Genomic DNA, 25,967 nt, shown 5'->3' with positions numbered 1-25,967 from the left:
TTTGAATCAGGTGTAGAGGTCCAAAAAGAGACGAGACCCCAAAGGGATCTAAGGATAATTAGACCCCAACCAAACTGCGGGGGAATAGAGAAGGAACACAGAAGCTGGCAGCATTAAGGCGCCTCACTGGTTAATGAGCAGCTTTTCTAACATCGCTAAAGAACGTCTACAGTCTGCCCACTGCAGTTTCCACCTCATGATCTCTATCTCACTATGATGCTCCATGTGATCAGAGCTGATAGGGAGCCACTGTACACACACACAGAACAAGCCTGACCCCATTAGGTCTACAGTGTAGGTAGGTATAGTGATCTAACTGGGACTGGACCGGATCAGGCACTGGTCAGGTTTCACTCTCGGTTCCAAGGAACTGAACTCTCAAGACCTAGAACTGAGACTGAGACTCTGTGTAGATCGGCACCTGGACCTGGAGTGTTGGCAGCAATTACAACAACAACTTATTGTTTCTTTGTAAAATGGTTGGTGACAAATGTGTAAGAAGAATCCAGATAAAAATAACAATTTATGAGACATAGGGTGTTGCCATTATATTGTTGACATCATTTACTTTTATATATATATTTATATTTATATATTATTATTATATATAAGACATATTTATATATTTGTTTTATATTTATAAGAGAAGAGAAGAGAAGAACAGAAAGTACTTTATTTATCTCGGGGGGATTTCTTGTTTTAATTCAATTTTTTTTGTATTATATGTTTTTTAAAGCAATGTTTTTAAGACCTAATACCAATAGCATACTTGATAGTTTATTTAAGTTTAATTTATTATTTTGTATCCATTATTTCCTTTGGGTACCGTAGTCGCGCTATTAATTTGAAGTCTCGCAGCACAACACGTTTATTGATAAAAGTGTAAATTTACGCGCGGTACAGCGGACTAATATCATGAACACGGTTACAAGAAAACATCTGACGACAAACGAGGTATTTATTTAGTCTGATATTTGTTGAGTTTGTCTGTTTTATTTTGGTAAATGCAATTGTTTCATGTTAAGCTAACACTGTTTGTTTGTCGTCCATTTTGTTTGTTGTTTCAGTTTAACCGTTGATTTGGAGAGACAAAAAGGTGTGTGTGCGTGTGTGTGTGTGCGCGCGCGCGCGTTTGTGTAAAGATCTTGATCATCTCTTCATCTTCCTCTTTGCAGTGTGAATGTTTTCATTGTTCACCTTGTTGGTTGAATACTTTTGCTTCTTCATCTTCGTCTTCCTCAGTGTCTCAGTTAACATTCATGTGTGTACAACCTTTGGCTGCTGAGATTCTATTTCCATTATCACCTGCCTACAGATGTGTGTGTGTGTGTGTGTGTGTGTGTGTGTGTGTGTGTGTGTGTGTATCTGACTCTAATGTGCACACTGAGTGTGTCAGCCGTTCTGAGATGTAAAGAAGTATTTAACAGTGTCCGGTGTAAACCTCATCTTCATACTGTAAGTGTGTGTGTGTGTGAACGCGGTGCAGTGGGTGGTGATGCGTTCAGGGCCCTCCGCTGCCTCTGCTGTGGTGTGAGAACAGATTCTCACATTGAGATGACATAAACCTTGAGTGTGTTCCTCTGTGAGCTGTCATGCTGCAGACGCTGCAGACGCCTGCTCCTTCCTCTCTCCTTCCCCTCTCCTTCCCCTCTCCTTCCTCTCTCCTTCCTCTCTCCTGCCTTACTTGCTTGTACGCTTCAGGCTGCAGGTTTGACGTCGACAACGCTGTCAAAGTTTACTGTCGGATAATAGGCAGAATTAGTGCCGGGCTCTGTGTGAGACTGAAGGGACAGAGTGTGTGTGTGTGTGTGTGTGTGTGTGTGTGTGTGTGTGTGTGTGTGCAGCAGCCTGACAGAGCCGCTTCATTCCTTTACACACACACCTTCTCCTCTTTGTTTCCTTTCCTTCCTCCCTCCTTGTTGTTGTTGTTCCTGCTGCCTCAGTTGCCTGCACTACCATGCCGGCGGGTGACAACGCGCTGAAAATCCGGTTAACATGTTTCATGTGACACTTCAATTTCCTCCGTGTCAATCAGTGCAGCCGCTCCATCTCAGCGCTGCCCCGGCAGACTGACAGGCTGTGATGGATCCAGGTCTCAGTTAACACCAGAGACGTGTGATTACACTGACAAGCATGCAAATAAATATATTCATGGAGGCAAAGATACATTTACTTACAAGAGCTGCATATAAGAACACGTGGAGGTTTGAGCTCCAGAGGCGTTCATGTTGCATTTAAAGGCATTGGAAGAACTGCAGATCCTGAACCAAACCTGTATCTTCATAGTTCCTGTGTTCCTCTGTGCAGTCTGCTGGATTAGGAGCTCATTTGTAGATTTTTTAAATAATTTTGCAGTGTAAAAAAAAGAGCATTAGACCTTAATGATTCATGTCAACACGGCCGGTTGTGAAATAATCTGAATTTGCTTTAAAATGTATTTAGTTTCCAGTGAATCCTGCAGACTCTGGTCCAGGAGGTTCCGGCTCCTGGGCCCTCACGCCTGCAGTGGCCCGGCTGAGATTGTCATAAAAATGTTGCGGTCCTGAAGAGACAGCCGGCGGCGTTGCTGAGTCGACAGCCCCGCTGTGTCCTAGAGGCGTCCATTAGCTCTACCTGCCTCTCTGCACCACACTATCCCCACAGCACTAAATGAAGCCAGGCATATTTTCATCTTCCTGACAGCCTGGCGGAGGCTGCGTCCAGGGGAGATGGAGGTCTGTGTCAGCCCGGCGCTCGGTGTCAGCCCCGCTCTCTGGCACATTTGTGTGAGCTGGATTGGCCCAGATGCTGAAGCGTGAAGCACTGTATCATTCTTACATGACTTACTTCTGTTGTGGCTTTTTTAGAAAGCAGACAGAAAGAGAGATGTGTTGGCAGCCACGCATTTGAATATGAATCCCCTCATGAATGTAGAATAGTTTACAGGATGGGAGGAAGGAGATGTCTCGCTCCAGGGCTCGCATTGTTGAGGAGAATGTTTTAATTATACAAATGTTTCTCTGAGGCAGAGCTGCCGCTCAGAGCTCAGGCTGCCTGGCTGTGTAACATTACAAAGATCCAGTGGAGGAAGAGAACTCGCTTCCCTCTAACTGAAGATCACATATGATCATACACCCGTCAGTGTGTTTAGGAGAGGAGACGGCATCACACTGGTGTTTTGGTTTGTTTGTATACTCCAGTATCAAAACGCAGCAGCTCATAGAAGATTCACAAGGTTTTATTTAAGAGAAATAGGCAGAAATGTTGACTAAATGCATTTGTATCTGAATCTAAATTCATTTAAATTTCCTTGATCCAAATCTACAATTTCACGGAAATCCTGTTTGTTACAGACAGACAGACAGACATGCAGACAGACAGGCACATATGGACACATGGCCTCCTTGGTGGAGGTATGAAGCAGGGCGGTGTTTCCCTCTGTCAGTGTGCAGCCTCAGGTTGACAGCAGCGTGTTGAGCCTGTAGCTTCTCTCTTTGTTTACCTGACAGCGTTTCAGCTCAAGCTTCACAAAACAAGCAGAACACAAAGCTGCTCTGTGAACGACACGGTGTCAGAGCCACGCATGAGCCGTGATTAAGTGGAGCCGCGTGTACACACACACACACACCTCACTGTGCGATGTGTGTGTGTGTGTGTGCGTGTGTGTGTGTGTGCGCTCGCACCCCTGCAGACCGCTCACCTGCATTTAAAAGTTTGGTTTACATTTCCACTAAGTTTGTTCACGGCCGTTTGAGCTCGCAGATGATCTTACTCTGCTGAACCATCTGCCTCCAGAGAAGCTCAGCCTCTGAAGTGTGTTTGCATAACTAAACAGCCAATCTGCAGGCAGCTTGCTACCCTGTTGCTCTGCTCGACACTTTAGAGGAGCGGGAACCTTCAGATGTGTGGAGGAGTTGGTGCAAGATGATCCTAAACCACTGTGGCCTATACAGAGTCAACCACCTACTCAAGAGAGATACATGTGAATGTCTCCATGCCAGAATGACTAAGAGAGAGGAGAGGGAGAGGAGAGGAGAGGAGGGAGGGAGGGAGGGAGAGAGAGGGAGAGGGAGAGAGAGAGAGAGAGAGAGAGAGAGAGAGAGAGAGAGAGAGAGAGAGAGAGAGAGAGAGAGAGAGAGAGAGAGAGAGAGAGAGAGAGAGAGAGAGAGAGAGAGAGAGAGAGAGAGACTATCTTAGAACCTCTATCTACTTATTCATTAAAACATCTCACTTTCAGACGGACACACACACACACACACACACACACACACACACACACACACACACACAGAGCCATTCTAACTCTCCTCTCCTGCCACCTCGGCCTCTTTCCTGCTCGGCTCACTTACAGTTTTAATTTTCTCCACGGTGATATTGTTTGGAGTAATGGTGGAGTGTGTGTGTGTGTGTGTGTGTGTGTGTGTGTGGGGCTGTGAGGACGCAGGTGCAGGGAGCCAGAGTGTCGTCCCCTCCGGTGTGTGCTCTATAATGAGACCGGGAGAGCGGCAGAGCAACTCCGTGAACTCTTTTTCATTTCCTTAATCTCTGCCCACAGGCCAGTCCAGGAACCCTGAGTCATTATTTCCCATCAGTTTGTTGCTACTTGATCACACGTATCGCCTCCTGTGGGGCAGATAGAGCGAGGAAGAGGATCCAGTGAAGGAATGAACAAACCGCTCTGTCATTCCACATCCACAACAACAGATCTCCTTGTTAGGATTCATGTAAAGTGATCAATTACTGGCTTCTTGCAACTTCAGGCCAGCGAGCAACCGGTGAGCCTTGGCGAGCGGCGGCGTGGAGGTAAAGGTAGCCACAGGAAGTGCTTCAGGCTTCCACGTGATGAGCTAAACAAAGGCTCATATTCTTTTTGTCGCTTCTTCTCATTTGCTCCCCGCTGGTCGGGTCCCCGGCCCGGCCCGGCCCGGCCCGGCCCCCCGCCGTGGCTCTGGGCTGTATCCTCTTTCATAGAAGCCCGGGTTTGATGCTTCCCGGGGATGCAGTAAGTGCTCGGCGGCGCTCGGCGGAGCACGCCGGGTGACTCAGCCGGCACAGAATCAGCAGGCTGACACTTTGGCTCCTGCAGCTCCGGCCTGAAGCGAATCTTAGCACTCACAATTGATTTAATCACTTTGAATAAGAGCGGAATGTAAGGAGAGGCTTTATTTGGGCTCTTTCTGTTTAAAACAACAACAACAACACAGAGGAGGTGACATCATCCTCATCCTCCATCCAGAGCTGCAGCTAGAGAGAGAGTTTAGCACAGAACAAAACAGAAATGGTCTTTTTTTGCAGAATGTATGTAACAACAATGATATTATTATTTTTATTATTATTCATTGTTCATTATTATTATTCATTATTCATTATTCATTATTATTATTCATTATTATTATTATTATTGTTTTTATTATTATTATTATTATTTTTATTATTATGGTTTAATAATAATAATAATAATAATAATAATAATAATAGTTTTTCTTGCAGGGTTTTCTGTAACAAAATACAAGTAAATACAAAATTTGCGTTGCCTTATTTTGTTGTCAATGTTAGAATTTGGGCTCTTCTACTAAGTAAAATGTATATTTAGTTTCCCCAGTAACACACCTCCTCCACCCAGGCATCAGTACTTATCAACCATCTGATCCACTCGGCTCTTCTGACGTCTACTTTCTATTATGTTCCAAAATATCTTTGCTCTCTTACTCTGGATCTGTCTGAGGCATTAACCCATGATGATGCATGATGGAGCAGAGTGCACTAGAACTCTTCAGCTCTGAATTTTTGAGTTATTTATCTTCTCTGTAATTAGGAGGCAGCACAGTTTCATAAGCAATAAGAAGCAAATCCATAACAACAAGGAGAATAACAACAAAACAACATTTCTCTGTAACTACATGGAAAGTTTGGCCGTTAATATTTCCTAAAGCAGCAGCAGTGTTGTTGCTGCGGTCACAGGCTGACTGAATACTTATTGACTTATTATAGCAGCAGTACCCTGGTATAAGAGAGGGCAACGTTACTACATGTAGCAGCTCACACACTCTTATTAAACTCGCATAGGAAAATAAAATCCACATAACCGAACATTTTCCTTATTCTACTGTAATCATAGTTCAGCTGTTCTGTTATTGATAAGGGTGTGTGTGTGTGTGTGTTGAAGTAGCTGTGAAAATGTCAAGAGTCTGGCTGAGGACAAACACGAGGGCCGTCGCTCCACTTAGGTCTATAAGAGGACGTGAACGTGTGTGTGTGTGTGTGTTAACTTGTACTACATTGCTCTTGCTCATGCCTTATTCAGCCTGAGAGAATACCGGTCAGCAGCCTGACCTTCTGCCTGGGCCCTGATTGAAGTGGCCTGTGTGGCTTTCACTGCGGCGTCACCATCCTGAGGTCCTGACCTGTGAAACCACAAGTCAACCTACGGTCACGCAAGTCACTCCTCTCATGTCTGCACTGCAAATGACAACAAGATAGGAAGTATGGATGAAAACAATATGGGCTTCTTTCCCGGCAATTAGTCTTGACTGAATCGATGAGCGGCTGGATCGTCTTGTTCTCCTTGGTGGCTCGGGGCTTGAGGGTGGTATTGGTCTGGGTCCACCGGTCATTTCTTGAGAAAATGATATCAGATTTGTTTAGCAGAGATCTTTTGGTGGGGTCTCTCTCAGAATCCACTGCATGTGGTAGAAATGTAGCCTCTCAGATGAAGTGGCTCAGCTGCGTGTTCACCTCCATCTTTGGAGACGTTTCAATGACGATACAGGCTGAGACATTGTTAAGAGGGGAGGGGTGGCGGTGTCCGTTTACCCAGGAGAGAGCCGGTGTAATCCATCAGCCTGGCTGCTGCCCGTTCAGCACAGCCGGCCCCAGCTGCCCCCCCCCCCCAGCATCTCTCTTTCTGTCAGCCCCTGCCTCTCTGGACATGCTATCTGTCTGTGCAGCACTAAAAGCTTCCCTGGGTTTATAATTTAACAAGCCTGATTATCTACAGCCACCAGTGAAAGCAGAGGATGGAATCTTACATGCATTTATGTTTTACTGTTTGATGTTAAACCCACTTACACTCTGATGTTCACCAACATGTACAGAAAAATCATTCTGAGCTCATAGGATCTATTTATTCTACATTTTGGTCCAATATGTGATATCTTCTGCTTGATGTCTCCTTCATGGTAGAACGCTTAAGCGGAATGGAGCCTGGTTGAATACTGAAAGAATAACGCACAGATCCTGGAGGAATTGCTCTCAGTTGTAGTTCTAGCTCTAGTCCTGGTTCAGAACTAGGACTAGACTAACCACCAGGCTCTGTATAGATCTATGTGATCTGAGCGGGTCCTGGCCATGTTGCGATATCTGTGACAGCTCGGGGCCACAAGAGGGCACTCTGGAGCTTTTCCCTTTATTATTACTTAAGTAAAAATAAGTGGAGAATGTAGCTTTAGTCCATTCTTTGTTTTCCATTGGTTGACCCAGTAGAGTCTGCGTGGGGCAGTGAGGGGTTTCAGAGTGTATGACATCACATCACATGACCTGAGCAACACGCCAAAGCCCACAATAAGGCCGCCAGTGTGTGTGACCCATAGAAGTGTCCGCTATCTGCTATAAAACACAATCACTTCAACGTGCAACAAGTCTCCAACCAGATTCTCTCTGGATGTATTGATTGGTTTTCTTCATTTGTATTCACTTTTCTGTGTTTGGTGTTAAACAGGAGCTGTAATCTCAAGCTGTGCAGGACGAACAGAGCTTTGTGTTGTTGTGTATCGCCTCACACTGTGGGGAAGTCCTGCAGAAAAGCTTTGTGTCGCCGCACAAAACAACAGCGCCACAAGAAAGAAGTCAATCACAGTGTCCACGGCTCTAAACACATTTCTGCTGGATGTGTTTGCTCCCTTTTGTTATTTCAATGGGCTGTGACTTCTTGAGACGGAGCTCAGTGGCTTCAATCATTGGATCCAATTCTATTAGAAAGAAGTTTTGTGTTAGAAACATCTTCTAGTGTCAAAATCTGAATTTGCAACACAAAATATAATATTTCTTCATACTAATTTTGGGAGTTTGTCAGGCTCAGTTATAAAGTCTGACAGATCTCTGAGTAACAAAGTAACAAAGTAACAAAGTCCAAGTCCAGGTTCTTCTGAAACCTATTTGTGTTTGAGTCTGAGTGACAGAATGAGCAGGTTGTGTAAGAGCACCACACGACCTCTGACCTCTGAAGGTTAGAGTGAGTGGGTGTATAGGGCAGGTGGTGGATGGTGCTGAATTTTTCAATACCTCTTGGAGTCAAAGTCTGCATGTAGCTGCCATAGTTCTGCTCAGAAAATGGTGGCGGGGAGGAATCCCACTGGAAACAGAAGCCAGCTGAGGGACACTTTGTCCTGCTGTCTGTCCTGCTGTCTGTCCTGCTGTCTGTCCTGCTGTCTGTCCTGCTGTCTGTCCTGTTCTCTGTCCTGTTCTCTGTCCTGTTCAGAGTTTTCTTGGTTGTGTCTCTCCAGTTGTTGTTGGAGTTTGTGTAGCTTGAAATTTATTCTGTCCAACCAGCAAAACACCAAACAGAAACATGAGCAGATACAAGTCTCTCTCTTCTTCTGACCGCAGCAAAGTGACTCCAGCTTTGAAGATGACTTTAATGAGAGATTATAACATGAACTAGATGAAGCTGCTGAGCTATCATTTCTGAGAATCACTCTTGAGTAACTGATACATGGACTAAAGTTGAACACACTAACTGGAGATCAACCTGTTCTTGCCCACAGTAGATGACTTCCTGTCTGACCCAGAGCACTCTATCTAACGCTCTAACTTACTCTGCTCAATTTAGCACCTGTGTCTCACGGGAAGAACCAAAGTGAAAGGTGCACAAAAAAGTACAAGTGAACAATGCCTCTAGTGTGTGTGTGTGTGTGTGTGTGTGTGTGTGTGTGTGTGTGTGTGTGTGTGTGTGTGTGTGTGTGTGTGTGTGTGTGTGTGTGTGTGTGTGTGTGTGTGTGTGTGTGTGTGTGTGTGTGTGTGCGCGCCTGGAAACCAGAGAGCGGCGTGGATCAAGTCCCCGTGCAATCAAGGAGATTACTTACTGTAACTCTATATGTTGTCACGGGACACTGAGCAGCACGCTGAGGTCCAGAGTGCTCGGGGCTGTGAGGAGCTGAAGGATAGATCCTGTCCACCGGCTGTCAATGGAAATAATGTCACTCTACAGGCCAGGAGGAGAAGATCTGACGTACAGCCCATTATTTGTATCTCAGTAGTGAAAGCTAGAGTTTAATAGATGACCAGAGTGCTGAACTTGATCTTGAGCTTGTTTAAATGTGTCCCTGAGTTTCATTGAGGTCAAGTTTCCTGCAGACAAACGATCAGGGAGAAAAATACCCGGGAGTAGCGGCGTTGTTCTGAAGACGTACGAGGGCCGAGAGGAGCGATCGCACGGGCCGCATTAATATTTGATTGCTGTGAAATCATTTTAATCTCCTTTTGTAATTAAACTTTTGACAATGGGTGTAATGGAGGTTCAGCCAAAGAAATGTGGAAAAGATCACATAAGTATTTAATTAGTTCCTGTGCTAATTACTGAGTTTCAATGTGCAGGGAGGAGAAATGTGCCGATTCCTCTTTAGAATCCACCAAACCACAGGAAAAAGAAAAATATTGTGCCTCTTAATTTCTCCTTGTGTCAAATAGGAATGAAAAAAAAAGCCCCCAGAATAAATACTGATTATTTCTGTATTGATATCTAAATATTTATAAAAGAGAGTAATAGTCTGTATGAATATGCATCAGTCTGCTTAATGATGTGTTCTCACTCCCTCTGCTCCAGTCTGGGATCTAGCTCAGTGGAATCACGAAGAAGGAGAGGAAAGAACAGGACTTAAAGCTCTTTGTGGAGTTTAGGATTGGTCCCTCTGTGTATGTGGAAGCTCCCATTGTGACTTCAGAGGTCAAGTAGCTATGACATTTTAGGTTTGAGCCTTTCAGCTGATGGAGCGACTCAAAGGGACAAACACTCCTGACTTAGAGGAGCAAAGGTTTGAATCCTAACCCTTTGGCAAACGGCATCATAGAGCTTCACTTCCTGCCCCTCTGTTTTATAGCAGTGAAGGCAGAGAGTCCTCCTCCTCCTCCTCCTCCTCTTCCTCCAGATGTGCCTGTACACATGTGGTGTGTAGCAGCGATCCAGTTGTGACATATTGGTTCATTAATATTTGACGCCGTCTTTGGTCACTTAAGTGTTAAATGGCCCATGAGTGAACCTGACACACGCTGGAGTCTATCACCAACATTTAGATCTGACACTCAAACCCTTTATTCTGATCCTCTGGGCGTTGTTGTGTAAAGGGGAAGTTAGGTCTTGTTGTTTTTTTATCTTTAACTCAACTTATTTCAATATTATTTTGTAGACCAATCAGATCGTTTCAAAACACAACAGTCTTGACAAACAGGCCCCCCCCCACCCCCACTCTCTCTCTTTGCCTCTCACTCTCTCTCTCTCTGTAAATATAATATAAGGAAAAGGGTTTGGCTGTTGTTGTTGTTGTTGTTGTTGTTGTTGTTGTCTGGTTGATGGAATATGTCCTCCTGATTCTCAGCTCCAGCCTGAGATCCCACAGTAGGGAGCCTTTAGTGCCGACGCTCTGAGTCCAGCATGGAGGGAGAGGAAGGCAGAGTGACAGATGGGGCTTGCTCTCTTTAAAGCAGGATCATACATGCAGCAGCTTCTTCTTCTTCTTCTTCTTCTTCTTCCTCCTCCCTTCTGAGACTCTTTAGGACTTTGCTCATAAGTGTCAGACTGGTCCTGGTCCTGGTCTGGTCCCCTGTTCCCCCTCAGCCTGCACTGAGCTGTAATCAAGACATCTTCTCTTTGATCATATGTCTTCTTTCCCTCCTCTCCCACTCTTGTGTCACTCCCTCCTCTGTAATGTCACAGAGAGTGATTCTCCTCACTCTAGTGGGCGTGTCTGATGGACTGGGGTATTAGCTTTGCAGCAATTATGACTTCTTTACAACTCATTACTTGAAAAATGCTCTTATCTTTAATGGGACTCCAGTTTTAATGTGGCTAAGGTGCAGTGAGGATGAGAAGACAGAGAGATTAAACTTAATGGCAGCGGTCGGAGCAAGGGGTCATTGTTTTAAGAGTTATGTTTGCAATATCTGCAAATTCATACTGAGCCTCCCTGACTGATGATGTCAACACAGAGATGGAGAGGAACACAGTCACACTGCAGCAGCTGCATGTGCTAACAAACAGAGTGAGGATCCATGGAACAGACTGAGGTGATTTTAAAGCAATTGGAGTTTGAATCTTGGAATCTTGAATCTAATTATTTCATGAACTATAAAAAAAAAGAAAATGCTAAATTCTTATTTGACTCTGCTTTCCAGTTTTTACATACTTAAATTAAAAATAACAAACTTAAATGCTAACTAAATTTAATTGTTTTATTTTATTTTTTAAATATTTTAAATTTTATTTTTTAAATTTTATTTTTTAAATTTTATTTTTATTTTTTTTAACTATTTGTTTTGGCTGAAGCAAACATTTTACATGACAGTGTGTATACAGGTATAGGACATTTTGGAGATCATTTTTTATACAGGAAGAGGGGGAAAAGGAGAGCGAGATAGAGAGAAAGAAAGAGGGTTGTATTATTATTATTATCACCACTTTAACTCTGGCTCAGTTTAACTAGGCTCAACCTACCTGAGCAGCTGAAGGAGCTAACTGCTACAAACTGTCTGAGATCAGAGCGCTGGAGTCATATTTAATCAGAAGTAAATATCCTTCAGATTGTATTTGAGTCTCTTACATGCTCTTTTCTTTACACTCTGTCTCTTATCTTTCCACCTCCTTCTCCCTAACAGAGCATCCTCGTCCCCCCCATTAACTCCACTGTGTTTACATGCGGCTCCAGTCTGCCTGCTCTGCCTCACTCCTCTCTGTTTCAATGGGCGATGTTCACAGCTCCTCTCTTATAACAATACAATACGCCTGAAGAGAGTTAAACATCTACTATTCATCATCTTTGCCTGTTAGAAGCTCAAACTTAGCTCAGCGCTGGTGTTTAGTGAGCAGCATTAACTGGGGTGGCTCTCCTGTCGCGTGTTGACAGCCGGCGTGTTATCGTCTAATCGATTTGAATGAACACATTAGATGGATGGATTCAGAGGGCAGCTATTAATCCTGAATAAAAAACACAACACAACACAACAACCTCTCAGATAATCTGTGACAATAAAACAACACAGGCTGTATTTATAGAGCTGTTCCAGTCGCTCTGCCCGTGCCGCTCTGATCTCTGTCTGTGTGGAAAACATTGACTTATATCATTTAAAGTATCGATCCTTTTGTTCTCCTATCGTTTGAACGCTCAGCCGCATGAAAACGCTGCAATGTGATTGATTTTGCTGCGCTCGGAAAAGAGGCTTTCCCGGAGGTTGTTTGCGATTAGCGGACCAGCAAAGCTGAGAGGCCGTATTAGCACAACGGCATGTTGGGAAATGTGAGGACATAATATGTATGCCATCATATCATAAAGCACTCCTGCACCCCCCCCTAATGTGCTCCTAATGCCTGCCCACTGAGTGTGAAAACCAATTTCTGCAGAGTCTCTTTACAATCCCAACCTCTGCCACGCTCTCATGCATTGGTCTGTGTTTGTCATCCACACACACACTCTGAGTAATCTGGAATGAAAGAAAGGAAGGTGCAGGTCCAGTCATTATGAGTTATGATGATTCAGTGTATTTTGATAATGCGGCCTGAGATGTGAGCCTGATAATGATGTACATTCAGCTGCACACTTTTCATTTTCATCCTCAAATCCTCTGCTCTCCCCCTCCCTCTCCCCCCTCCCCTCCCCCTCCCTCTCCTCCCTCCCGGCCTAATGACAGTTTTATGGAAAACTTCATTAGGCAAAGGGATGAGGAACCGATAAACATCAGCTTATGTTAATTGTAGGATAAAATGGTCTCGCTGTGGTCTTTTCTTGTAGAGGTCCAGATAAAGGGGGGGGGGGGAGGTTGGGGTGTGATCAGACAGATGATTTATTGTTAATTAATACTTGTTTCAAATGATTTATCTTTTGCCACGCCGGGCTTTTCTCTTTTCTCCGATTCATTCATTTACTGTGGGGGCCGGGTGTTTTGTGGCTGGTTGTAGTCTGCAGATAGCTTAATGAAGAGGAAGCATTACAGGCTTCACTTACTGTGGATCACTAAACAAAGATAGTGATTCATCTCAGCCCAGCACAGGAATAGTTAATTGGCTCTTTCAGGGGGTTAGAGCGATGTTCCGGGGCGATCCAGGCCTTTTGTTATGTATCAGATATCACAGCTACATAGAAGCGTCTGTCAAACCTGCAGCCATTGATTCTCTTTCTTCATGTTGTTGATTCACTTTGTCTCAATTATCCTCTGTAAATGCATTTTTCATTTAAAGGCCTTCTGGATTGCAGAATGCTTTAGTGTTTCAATTCATCACAGCAGGCTAAATGCTTTTTAAAGACGCTTATGAAATGAATTCTTTTAGTCAGGAGAGGTGGCAAGGGTGTTGGACAGGAAGCTGTGGGCTTTGAGTCTGCATGGAATAGGCTCCACCCCCTCAACCCTCACCAGTGGCTATAGAGAGTGGATGGGTAGATGGGTAATAGTATGGATCATCAAAACCTCATTATTGTTAAACCCTGTGGTCTGAGGCTCGATGCTCCTCGTCCACTCTTGACCTCCTGATTTAATTTGTGGTGTGGAGTGAAACACAGAGGGTTTAGAGCTTTGACTGGACTCAGCTGATGTGTGTGCGGACTTGAACTCAGATACAGTATGATGGTAACACACATGCACCATCTTGCACAAAGGGAAGATCATAGTAGACTGAAATCTGCAGGATTTTTTTAGACTGAAATCAAATCCCACTCAGTTGATTGATCTATTTATTTAATTGGCTAATTTTTGGCGGATCTCTTGTGTGTTTTAGTGGATTTGTGGCAACCTCTCTGCTGTGAATCTCTCTGTCTCTCTCTCTCTCTCTCTCACACTCACACTCTCACACACACAGGCAGGCATTGATCTGATTTGTCCATTTAGCTTTTACACCAGTGAAAGCAGTCCTGGTTCATCAGGGTCCCTACGGTACAGACTGATCTTCTTGGCCTCCTTTGCTCACATATATACAGAATATATATAAACAGTATATATGTATATACAGTATATATACTAATATATAGTAGTAGTAAGTATGTGTGTATGTGTAACACAGCTCATTAACAGAGGGATTATGGATGAGATTAGATCATGGGACAGATTTAGTTTGTTGTCATGATTCTTTAATGTCTCTCCCTCTTTGTTTCCAGTAAGTTAATGCATGAATCAAGGATAGGATAATACTGCATTTACTTATATACGTTACATTTATGGGATGTGCTGGGAAACACATTGGACTCTAATGTGTGTCAATGTAGATTATCAAAGCTGTTCATGCTGGTCAAATCTCCACAGTGCCCCCTGGTGGACAGGTTGTCTTTCCACCGCTGCAAGTGGAAGCTGATGGACCTGAAGCTGGTTATTGTTGTGACTTCCTCCTCCAGTTTCATGCATTGAATTCTAGAAAGTTAACAAAATTCAGCTTAAAAACTGAAGCGTGTGTGTTTCATGGAAACATCTTTGTTGAGAAGTGATAGCTGGTGTGTGTGTTCTTCTTCATTACCTCATTTGAACGCTCTACAAACCCAGAATATGAAGACGCCTTGCTCCTTTCATTTGGAGGTTCCCTGCTGGTTTGAGGAAACTTTGGAACACTTTGCTGTTTTCTTCAACTATTGTGTGAAAGTAGAATATCTGATGATGAGAAATATTTTGCATTATGTATGGGGGAATAATATTAACCCATATAACAAGCTGGAGGGGGAAAAGGCTAATTTCATAGTCGGCATTGGAGAGATTCTTCAAGAACATAGACATTTTATTTTGAACTACAAACAGCATCGTCAGCAAGTCGCTTACTGTGTTATTATAATCTGCATCTATAGACAGGTTACTAGTATACAAGTGTGATGGCTCAACCACAGCTTTAATCAGGACTGAATATGAATTTATTGGCCTATATTCTGTGTAAACATGAGCTGTAATAGTTGATCAGTACTCATATTATATATTACAATATGATGTAATAGGGTAATATAATGTCTGAGGGACAGGCGTCTGAGGGACAGGCGTCTGAGGGACAGGCGTCTGAGGGACAGGGATCTGAGGGACAGGGATCTGAGGGACAGGGATCTGAGGGACAGTTGGGTCTGAGGGACAGGGATCTGAGGGACAGTTGGGTCTGAGGGATAGTTGGGTCTGAGGGACAGTTGGGTCTGAGGGCTAGTTGGGTCTGAGGGACAGTTGGGTCTGAGGGACAGTTGGGTCTTCACACCTCCGTCAGCTACACTCTGCACATATAAATGCTAATAGACTGCAGCACGGTGACAGAATAAACTGACTTGACATGTTGTCCGGTTTTTGCTGTTGTCATATTCGGCAGAGAATTCTTTAAAAAAAAAAACCTTTATGTTGGTAAAAAGCCTTCTAGGAAGCAAAAGGATTTTTCCTGAAGTCTCTAATCTGACTCTTCCTCTCCTCCCTCTGGTTTTTTTGTGTTCTTGCTGTTGTCATTATTTTCTAAGTCAATTATCCCTTAAGTTATGAAAAGGTCATTGAATGTGTAATGATGAGGATATTTAGATAAGTCCAGATGGAAGTGGACAGGATCTTACTTACGTCATAGAGATTGACTCTTATATCATCTTAGGAAACCTGCCAGTGATGGTTGCTATGAGACACAACACATTTTCTTCTGTGCACATCTAGGAACACAAAGTTTGATTGATTTCAATGATAGAAACCCTGGTTACATGTTTACTACATGTGTCTGGTCTCACGTGTTTCTGGTCTCACGTGTTTCTGGTCTCCAGGAGACTGTATGATGGTTATACAGTTACATTTGGTCTTTGGTTTTCCTACCTGTAGTTCTCTCTGTATATCTCTGTAGACGGTCTTCCTTGTTATTCTTTGACTCATCTTTTAAACATTCACAGTTTATAAGTCAGATGTCAGAGCTGCTGTGCTCAGTATTTGGCAGGTACATCTGATGATTCTTAAAAGTTTCTTAATGACTTGTTAACATTTTGAGAAAGTGTATTTTTGTCATTTTTGGCCTTGGCAGAGGCATGCAATCTGGTGCGTGACCTTCTTAGTCCTGATATAACTTTCCTGAAATATGTTCAACTCCTCCCTGTTTAATGCATCAGAGAGAGAACTTCATCATTTCCTGGCACGCAAACGTCTAAACCATGAGCTGCCAAGATGATAACACCTACAGATGCACACGGCAAGGATGTATGCATGACATCATGTCACAGTCTGGGTCTCTGTGTTAATGTGGCTTCTTAAAGTCAACCGCAACTTGGTAGTCTAAACTTTTAAGCCCTTAAATCCTTGAACGTGCACTCTGGGCGACCTCAGCCGACCTTGTGGGGTTCTGTAAACTTTAATGTTCTTACAGACGACGGAATGTTCCAGTCAGCATTATAGTGACAAGGATCCCCACAGATACCAGCGTTTTGACAGAGAGAATCTTCTGTCTTGTCTGCTTTCTTGTCTGGTTCTAGCCATTAGTGCTGAGTTTGAGGCTTAAGATCATCTGCTGCCCCTCGCTTGCTCCCCACGCTCCAGGAAAACAGAGATCCAGAGAATGGAGTCCCTCACCAGCTGGATGTATTTATGACGCTTCACAGGCCGCATGCTGGAATGAAAGAGGCACCACTCGAGGGGCTCTCTGTCTTAATCCGTGGACATTATCTCTACACTGTAAGCGGGTCTTGGCTCGTTACCTCTCAGTAGAGAGCCAGACTGGCAGGGTTGGAGGGAGAGAGGCAGAGGGGGGGAGGCAGGGAGGGAGGGAGGGAGCGAGCAAGGGAGGGAGGGCCTCGCCCCGCCGCCGACAATGTAATCTCCAGATTAGGGGGCGAGACGAATTCCTGCTGCCAGCCTGACCTTGAAGAGGCGAAGCAGGAGTCAGAGTGAAATTGAGATTTCAGAACAGGAGTTGAGGTTTCTCTCTTTTTTGTGGAGCGTTCGCATTTCTCTCCTTCCTTCCAGGGTCACAGCATCCACATAATGATTCACGCTGAATCTGTGCGGTCGCACCTTGAGCACACGTGAAGAGTGTGTGGGCCAAGCTGTTTCTGACACAACGCCCCGACACACACTCACCGTGCTGCAGAGGCTTCACAGCAGCTTCTTCTCTCATTAGATCCAAACTGGGTCATCACAATGTTCATCACGCTCAAGTTTGAGTGTTTAGACACACAGATGCTGCTTCAACTCCTAACTGGAGTCTGAACGCATTTAGAGTTTGTTCTTTTCATCAGCTTTCATGTGTTGTTTGATATAAATACACACTCACGCTCTTGTGTCTCCTGTGAACAGCAGAGTGAAGGATGCAATCGAAACCCTTCAGTTGAGCCACTCAGTAACTAAAGAAAGGATGAAAGTAAAGCTGTTCAGACGCTTATTCAACATGGTGACATCATTGCAGTGGTTCTGGTTTGTGCAGTTGAACAGTTTCTCTGGACCTTCAATGGCATTAGGCTAACCTTAACCCCATGTTTACTATGAAGCTGAGTCCAATAGAAACTCAGGTCTACAAAAAGATTCAAGAGGCTCGTCACCTCCAAACAAAAGGGACTGAATCAAAGAGTCTGTTGTGTTGTTGTGTGTTTATCAGCTTTATTTCAGTGTGTAGTGGTTCCATCTTAACTTCCTGTGTGACCTTTCTGCTCTCTAGCTTTAGACCAACCAAGTCTGTTGACTGGAAACTAGGAAATAAGAATAACGACGTCATGTTCCTGTTTATGTCCATTGGTTTCAACCTGGAATTGCAGAAGGAGAATATAGTGTGTGTGTGTGTGTGTGTGTGTGTGTGTGTGTGTGTGTGTGTGTGTGTGTGTGTGTGTGTGTGTGTGTGTGTGTGTGTGTGTGTGTGTGTGTGTGTGTGTGTGTGTGTGTGTGTGTGTGTGTGTGTGTGTGTGTGTGTGTGTGTGTGTGTGTGCCTGCCGCTGCTTATAGGATGAAGGCTGCCAGTAAAGCAGCATTGGTCTGTTCAGACACTAGATATGCTTTTATTGCCTCAAAGCATTTACTGAAGCACAGGAGACATTAGCTGTCATCCAATCTTCACTTCAATTTAATTATTTACACACCGAGTGCTGCGCTTTAGTATGCAGGTGATCTGTGTTTGCCCCGAGCAGGAACACTCATAAACACACACATCACATCAGATCAGTCATCATGATGAGACCATGTCTAAGAAACATCCAGAGATACAAAGATACACAACCAGATCAGAGTCATTCATGAAGATAATGAATCAATCATAGTAAACAGAGTCAGGAGGAACAAGTGCAGCTCAGTCATAAAGCCTTCATCATCATCATCATCATCATCATCATCATCATCATCATCGTGGCCGCTGTCACACTCTGTAAGTGTGTCAAACTGTAATTAGAAAGTCTGAGTCCCATTACTGACATGTTACTGTAAAGTGTGACAACATCTCACACAGGGGTTTGACTGAATGTATTTACCTGAGAAAAGATCTGGCATCACGCTGAGCATCCAGGTATGAGACAATGTTAGAGATTACAAGAGGACAGAGTGTGTGTGTGTGTGTGTGTGTGTGTGTGTGTGTGTGTGTGTGTGTGTGTGTGTGTGTGTGTGTGTGTGTGTGTGTGTGTGTGTGTGTGTGTGTGTGTGTGTGTGTGTGTGTGTGTGTGTGTGTGTGTGTGTGTGTGTGTGTGCGCGCGTTGTTTATCCAAAGAGGAGAGACGACCCTGTGCATGAGCTCATACCTCCCTCAGGCTCTCCTTCTATGATGTCATGCATAATCCTGCAAAATCTACCTAGTTTATGACTTTTAGATGGAAAGGCCTAAATCACAGAGCTTTGAAGTGACAGCTTGGATTAGGGCTCCGTTGTGGTGTGTTATAGGTTGTAAATCTAATTTCAGTGTGTACAGAAGTTGTGTAGAGTTTTCCCCGAGTGGAGGAAACCAGGCTGAGTGTCTCTGTGGAGTCTCTCTTAATTAAAGCAGTAACCTTAAACCTAAACACTCGTCTGTCTTCAAACAAACGGAAATTAAAAGAAGTGAAGTGCTACTCTGAACTGAGAGAAATCAACATTTCCACGGCGACAGGCTTCAGCGGTGTTAAACGCACGTTGAAGTGTTTTTTTCCCTCTCCATCTGGCTGCAGATCTGCTTGAAATCCACACCACTGCTGATAATTAAAAGTTGTGGTATCAAATTGTTTAAAATGTGCGACGGCGATGCTGCGCTGCTGCCCCCTATGGGCCAAACAACAAGCAGGGAGGCAGTAGCCTAGTGGGTAGAGCTTCCGCTTGGGAACCGAAGACTGGTCGGTTCGAGCCCCTGCCGAGGTGCCCCTGAGCAAGGCACAGAACCGTCGATTGCTCCCCTCTCTGCGAAGGGTGGTATGTAAAGGCAATGTAAGTCGCTTTGGATAAAAGCGTCTGCCAAAATGACCGTAATGTAATGTAATGTAAAAACACACCTGCACGCTCTGCTGTACACACACACACACACACACACACACCACATTACGTAGATTTTCAATGAAGGTTTGACTTTGAAGCCTTATTGCCCTAAGAAAACACATTGGTCCAGTTATACGCCGCAGCACTGCTATGCACACTGAGTAAAACACCTCCAGCAGTGTATAAAACTCTTTGATTCTTTACGTAACGTCATGAAAAGAACAGCAAGCGTTACTAAAGAAACTCTTTGTACTTTCTGATGTTTGGATTGGGAAGGTTTGCGTTTGTTGCGTTCTCGCTTTGTTTGCAAGCGCCGCAGGAAGTCTGGTAGACGTGAAGAACAGCCTGATGGTGTGGGTGATGTTTGATGACGCTTCTCTTTGAACACACGGTGAGGTGCGAGCGGCTCACTGCACTTTGCTGCTTCTTCACTTCTTTGCCCCCAGAAACTGTGATGCAAACATCGTCTCTGAAAGGTTTGTGAGATGAGTTAGTTCACACCGCTCGTGTTCTGGTGCTAAGGTGAGAGATTGATTTGAGAAGGTGGTGAAGCTGATTGTTGGATTGAGTTGAGTTAAAGACAGTAGCAGGATCATCTACAAGAATCAATTATCTGTTAAGGATAGATGGTGATACCTTGGTGTTACTGTTGGGGGTTGAACTTGAAGGTATCTCCATCTCGCTTGTGCTTTTCTCCTATCTTGACAGCTAACATCACAGCTTTTAATTATGTTCTGCAAATGTAAAGCGGCAGATCTGTGGTGAGAAAGCGTTTAGTTTGCGGCGCTGATATCCGCTCGGCTCACGGTTCAGATCTGCCGTGTTTGTAGCTCATCTGTCTGTCTGCTGTTTGAACACACCGAGCTGTTTGACTTCATCACGTCTCTTCATCACGTCTCTCTGACTTTATCTCGCCTCGGTGTAATCATCGTCACATTGTATTCTTAAATCTTCAAAACCTATCTCTGTCATCAAGATCGCTTCATTTTTACCTCCAAAGAAGTCATGGACTGGACTGAAATCAGGCTCTGTGGTCCAGATCATGAAGGCCTGTGATGGCAAATAAAGCAATCAACTCCTTTTGTTATTGAAGTTGTTTCTTAGCATTTCTGCTGCACAGGAGGAAATGTGTGTGTTCATATCCGTGGTGTCGAATCCAGATGGAACACTTTCTCCACTGAAGCTTCCAAAGTCTGATCTACTTTATGGCAATTGCTCCATTTCCGTCTATATTTTCCATTTAGAATCATTTTCCTTTATAAGACATAAATCTGTGATGGAGCTCACCTCCGCCTGGCCCTCTCCCCTGCTGGGTTCAGCCTGAAGTCTTTATCGTGGACCTGGCTGCACCTCCCCGCTGCCCTCTGCCAAACCCTTTCCCAGCCACTGAAACACAGATGTTATCCATCTGATTAAGCGTTCAAGGTTACATCTCCAAATACATCAAAGTCCAGCTCTTCCAGGAGCGGGAGTGTGACAGCCAATCTGTCCAGCAGCCTGCAGGTTTAGGCTCCTGTGTCACCTCGCATCATTTCTCACAAGCGGCACCGGGAAAGTGCTCCGGCACAACTGTGTTCAGATAAACTGGGGCCATTGGTCAAAGTGCAAATATCACGCTGAGCGAGTCTCAGACGCTAGACGAGACAAATGATGCAGCAAACACTTTGGTATAGTAGATTACTAAGGACAGATGGGTTTGGACCTGTAAAATGTGAAATGTGTTTAACCCTTAACTCTTTATTTCCCTTAAAGTCCTTCAATTTCACCATTCATTCTTGTACATTTAGAAAGTAAAAATATCTTTTACATCTATACCTTCTATCCCCAGACTCCTATTTAGTAAACAAAAAACCCTTATATCTAATGTAAACACCGGTGATGTCATCTGTTAGTTTGGCATTTGGTTTGCACAAACTGAGGTTCCAATGCAGGTCGAAGAGTTTCAAACCCATTTTCAAAGAACCCGCATGCAACCACTAACTCATTTTCTCCGTCTGTTTGCAGAGATCGATAAGCTTCAGAAAGACGAGGGGAAGGATGAAGAGAAGTTCATCGACGTCGTCATCAACAAGAACATGAAGCTGGGACAGAAGATTTTAATACCAGTCAAGCAGTTTCCTAAAGTAAGTGCTGTCCTATCAAAGCTCCTCTCATCTCTCTGTCCATCACACACACATCGAGTCAGGAGAACCACAAAGACTGGAGACTTTCTTGTGACTTGCTAAAGGACTTGATCCCCCCTTTGATCCCCCCTCTGCTCACTCAGACCCTCAGATGTTGGTCCTAATAGATGACAGAAGTCTGATTGTGTATTTGTAGGTTTCCTTACAGCAGCTTCCTGTCATGCTTTACATTTCCAGATGAGGCTCTGAGTCTGTGACAGATCTGAGCTACAACTGTATCAGGGACTTCTATAGAATTGTTTAAAGCTGCTATATGTGTAATTCTCTCCCCCCCGCACACACACACACACACACACACACACACACACACACACACACACACACACACACACACACACACACACACACACACCTCCCTGTGACGCCGACCTTGGTCAAAGGCACTTTGATGTCTTATTATATTAAATTATCAATGAATATTAATGAAAATGTGATTCAAAGGAAATCTCTCAGTCTGGATTTCATTGCTCTCTTTCCTGTGCGTTGTGTGTGTGTGTGTTCCTGATGTTATTCAGGTAGATCCACTCTGAGCTCTGCAGTCAAGCATGAGAGCCCTTATCTTCCACTGATCCACATGTTGGTTTACCTTCCTACACACACACACACAAGCTTACAGAGAGCAGACGATAAAGCCCACAGCAGAAAAATCCTCCATTAGAAGTGAGATATTTTATAATTCAAATGTTTATTCTCTTCTCTCTTAACCTTCTAGAGTCGCCCCACAATGCAACAGACCCATAGAGACCCTACTGAAAAACCAATCAAATAGACTGAACCTAAAATGCACAAATCAGCGTGGTGGTGATTATGATGCATCACATGATCCCAGCTGATCAGGGACCTCAGGCAGTACTGCTGGATCTGACCCAGGTTGATTTAATAGAGAGTAATCTGGACTTGGCTCCACTAAAACTGAGCTTAGGTACCCTGGATCCAAGTAGACCTCTAAAGTGACCGAGTATTGTAGTTATCAGAGAACTTAAGTAGTGGTAGATGTAGAGGAGCCTCCAGACCGGAGGAGCCTCCAGACCGGAGGAGCCTTCAGACCTGAGGAGCCTTCAGACAGGTGGAGCCTTCAGACAGGTGGAGCCTTCAGACAGGTGGAGCCTTCAGACAGGTGGAGCCTTCAGACAGGTGGAGCCTTCAGACAGGTAGAGCCTTCACACAGGTAGAGCCTTCACACAGTTAGAGCCTTCATCCTTCAGACAGGTGGAGTCTTCAGACAGGTGGAGCCTTCAGACAGGTAGAGCCTTCAGTGACGCAGTTTATTGCGTCCCCATGTTCGGTGCGTGACACGGCGTCCCGCTGGGAGCGTGACGGGGAGGCTGGTGTAAAAGCGAGAGGAGCAGCTCTTAGACAGGCGACATCGCTCAGGGTTTCACCTTGGCTCCTCAGGGGGAGAGAGTGTGGAAACCTGAAGCTTGAAGAAGAGAAAATGGCAAACAGCAGAAGGAGCTTTACCCAACATGCTCATCTGATACGGCAGTAATGAGATCTGCTCAGCAAATTCACTCGTGTCAATTTAACCTGAAGGCTTTTCATTAATCCACACATCCTGTTTAATGTAGCATTGTGAGGCTTTGAAGGATCACAGGAGCCTCTTCAGCTCTGAGAAGCTCTCAGACTGAGCTGCTCTTGTGTAGGACCACTAAGTAAATGAGTTTATACGTTTATACACACCTGCACAAAGCCAATACAATCCATTACAACAGTCTGATAATGACAGAGCTTCAGATGAACAAGAAGCAGACATCTGTTGGTGGAACTTCCTGTTTTTGGTGAAATTATTGAGGATTATTGTCTGCACTTGTTCCTTGTATTGTCTAGAATCACATAGGAAACTGTGAACTACAATCAGTTCATTGAATTTGTTCCTAAATAGTTTTCGATTGATTCCTACAGATCAGTCTCTAACCCGTCTCTGCTCTGGTGTTGTTGTTTCGCGTTTGCAGGCTCTTCAGAAAGACCATTTTCACAAACCACAATTGGTCTTACTGTGTAGAAAACTGTTTTTCTGCGAGTGCAATCATGTGGGCCAAAAATGAAAAACAAACACAATGCAGGAAAATAACAAAACAGATTTTTGACTCCAGAGGCTGAAGAGAGACATCAACCTGTGTGTGTGTGTGTGTGTGTGTGTGTGTGTGTGTGTGTGTGTGTGTGTGTGTGTGTGTGTGTGTGTGTGTGTGTGTGTGTGTGTGTGTGTGTGTGTGTGTGTGTGTGTGTGTGTGTGTGTGTGTGTGTGTGTGTGTGTGTGTGTGTGTGTGTGTGTGTGTGTGTGTGTGTGTGCGCAGTGTCATCTGGAGGCCGATCAGTGTCTCATAGGTTCACAGCTAAACAGATTTGCTTTGACAGGTTTGATAAGTGGAGCCACTAATCCGCTGTTTAGAGCTCCAACAAGCCACCGAAGGAAGACAAATTCAATTTGTTCTATCTGACAGGTAGCAGTGCTAAGAGTGATCGCTGGGACTGGAATGGCTTTTCTCCTGAACTGCAGGCGTCACCTTTTGGCTTTTGGCATTGAAGTGGCACGGCCATTTTACAAATAGTCATTTAGAAGCACGCACAGAGAGGTGAGACCCGTGTGTGTGCAGACAGCTCTCTATCACAACACAGAGGACAAGGACGCCAGCAGAAGGTTCCACACTCATGAGGCTCTGAGGGAAACTCACTCTACAGCACCAGACGCTGATTCATTCTTTGGACCAAAGCTTTTAACACTTTCTGAAATAATGTGAGGACTGATGATGACGATGATGATGATGTCATGCTGTGTGTGTTTCCTCTGCAGATCTCAGCTTCCTTTGAATCTGTTTACACCAACGCTCCTCTTATCACTTTAATCTAAACACAAACAGTCCAAGATTACTAGTCAGAGTCAGCCCTGCTCAGAGCTCCAGACAGAGCTCTCCTCTCTGCACAGGGCTCAGTATCTCTGCTCTATCTGTGCTCTATCTGTGCTCTATCTGGACCTCAGAGAGCATCTTTTGGCAGGAGGCACCACAGGCCGTTTGTGAGGAGCGAGGAGTCCCACTGGTTTATTTCCAGTTCAGGCTTTGGCTTTTGTCTGAGCTCACAGAAGCGATTCATCCTGAGGCTGTCCTTCCTGTCCTGCTGTCCTCAGCACAATCATTCTGCGCCCGGCACTCTGCCTGCCGCCGCCGCCGCACCTTTTGCCAGGCTCGCATTCAGCAAATGATGAAAAGATCTCAGATGTGCTCCCCCTCGGGTTAAGTGTGATTAATCATACATCCTTCCTCTCTGCTCGTCTCTCTGCTGTCTTCCTTATCATCATCCTCAGCTGCCAAACAGGAGAAGCGACCGTTCAAACGCTGCTTTTTCTGGTACAGCTCAATCCTCCCCCAGTGTGACGCCACGAGCCGGTACAGGAGCAGAACAACCACCCCCCCATGATAACCAAGCCTCATCAAAGCCCAGAGCAGGACACACACACGCACACACACACACACACACACACACACACACACACACACACACACACACACACACACACACACACACACACACACAGACCTGATTGTTAGCGTTAGTATAGCTGTACACACGTTGTGGTTGAGCTTCTTCATTTCCTCTCAGAAACAGAAAGCTAATATGTGTGATCCGTCTTTAAACGTGCATGGATTTAAAAAAGCACCAAACTAATCCTTTGACATGATTGAACCCGATCATATTATCCTCCATGTTTACCTTCATTCATTTAGTTTTCATTGTATGTTCTTTCCTTAAACACTCATTACACATCATTAGCATTTAAGGAAATAATGAAGCCTTAGCTGAGCAGTAATATAATATCCTGTTCTTGCTCCTGTGTTGGCTGCATAAATGTTTAGTCTGTAGCGTTATAGATAATGAGCAGCAGTATAGTATTGTGCTCAGGCGGGAACAAAGCCCCTCTTATCCCTTAAGCTCCCCTCCAGACTTAAACATTGTCACAGTACTGTGGGGAAATCACTCAGTCATGTTTACAGGCACATTCTCTGTGTAACGCGCTGAGAAATGGGAATAAGACACACACACACACACACACACACACACACACACACACACACGTGTATATACACACACACATGCATGGATGGAACTAACAGGATTGGAGTGTGTGAGGAGGACACGATGCATCGCTTATTTGGGGTCCACCAGCTGAGGACCACAAGCAAACTAATACAGAGTGCATACCTCCACCAAGCCTGA

The 25,967-nt window shown here is 44.5% G+C and overlaps 1 protein-coding gene across 1 annotated transcript in view; it reads left to right on the top strand.

The window, feature by feature from the left end:
• Positions 1-25,967, top strand: part of khdrbs3 (KH domain containing, RNA binding, signal transduction associated 3) — an 80,950-nt gene that overhangs the window by 17,138 nt on the left and 37,845 nt on the right. The window contains exon 2 of the mRNA XM_076171568.1: positions 21,577-21,695. Within this exon, the coding sequence (XP_076027683.1) occupies positions 21,577-21,695 (119 nt within the window). The remainder of the gene's footprint in view (positions 1-21,576; positions 21,696-25,967) is intronic.

The sequence above is a fragment of the Genypterus blacodes genome, unplaced genomic scaffold (genome assembly GCF_046128005.1).
Source record: "Genypterus blacodes isolate CSIRO-AG114 ecotype Tasmania unplaced genomic scaffold, CSIRO-AGI_Gbla_v1 ptg000258l_1, whole genome shotgun sequence".
NCBI lineage: Eukaryota > Metazoa > Chordata > Actinopteri > Ophidiiformes > Ophidiidae > Genypterus > Genypterus blacodes.
The sequence above is the reverse complement of the archived record's forward strand: the minus strand, read 5'-3'. Positions and strand labels throughout refer to the sequence as shown.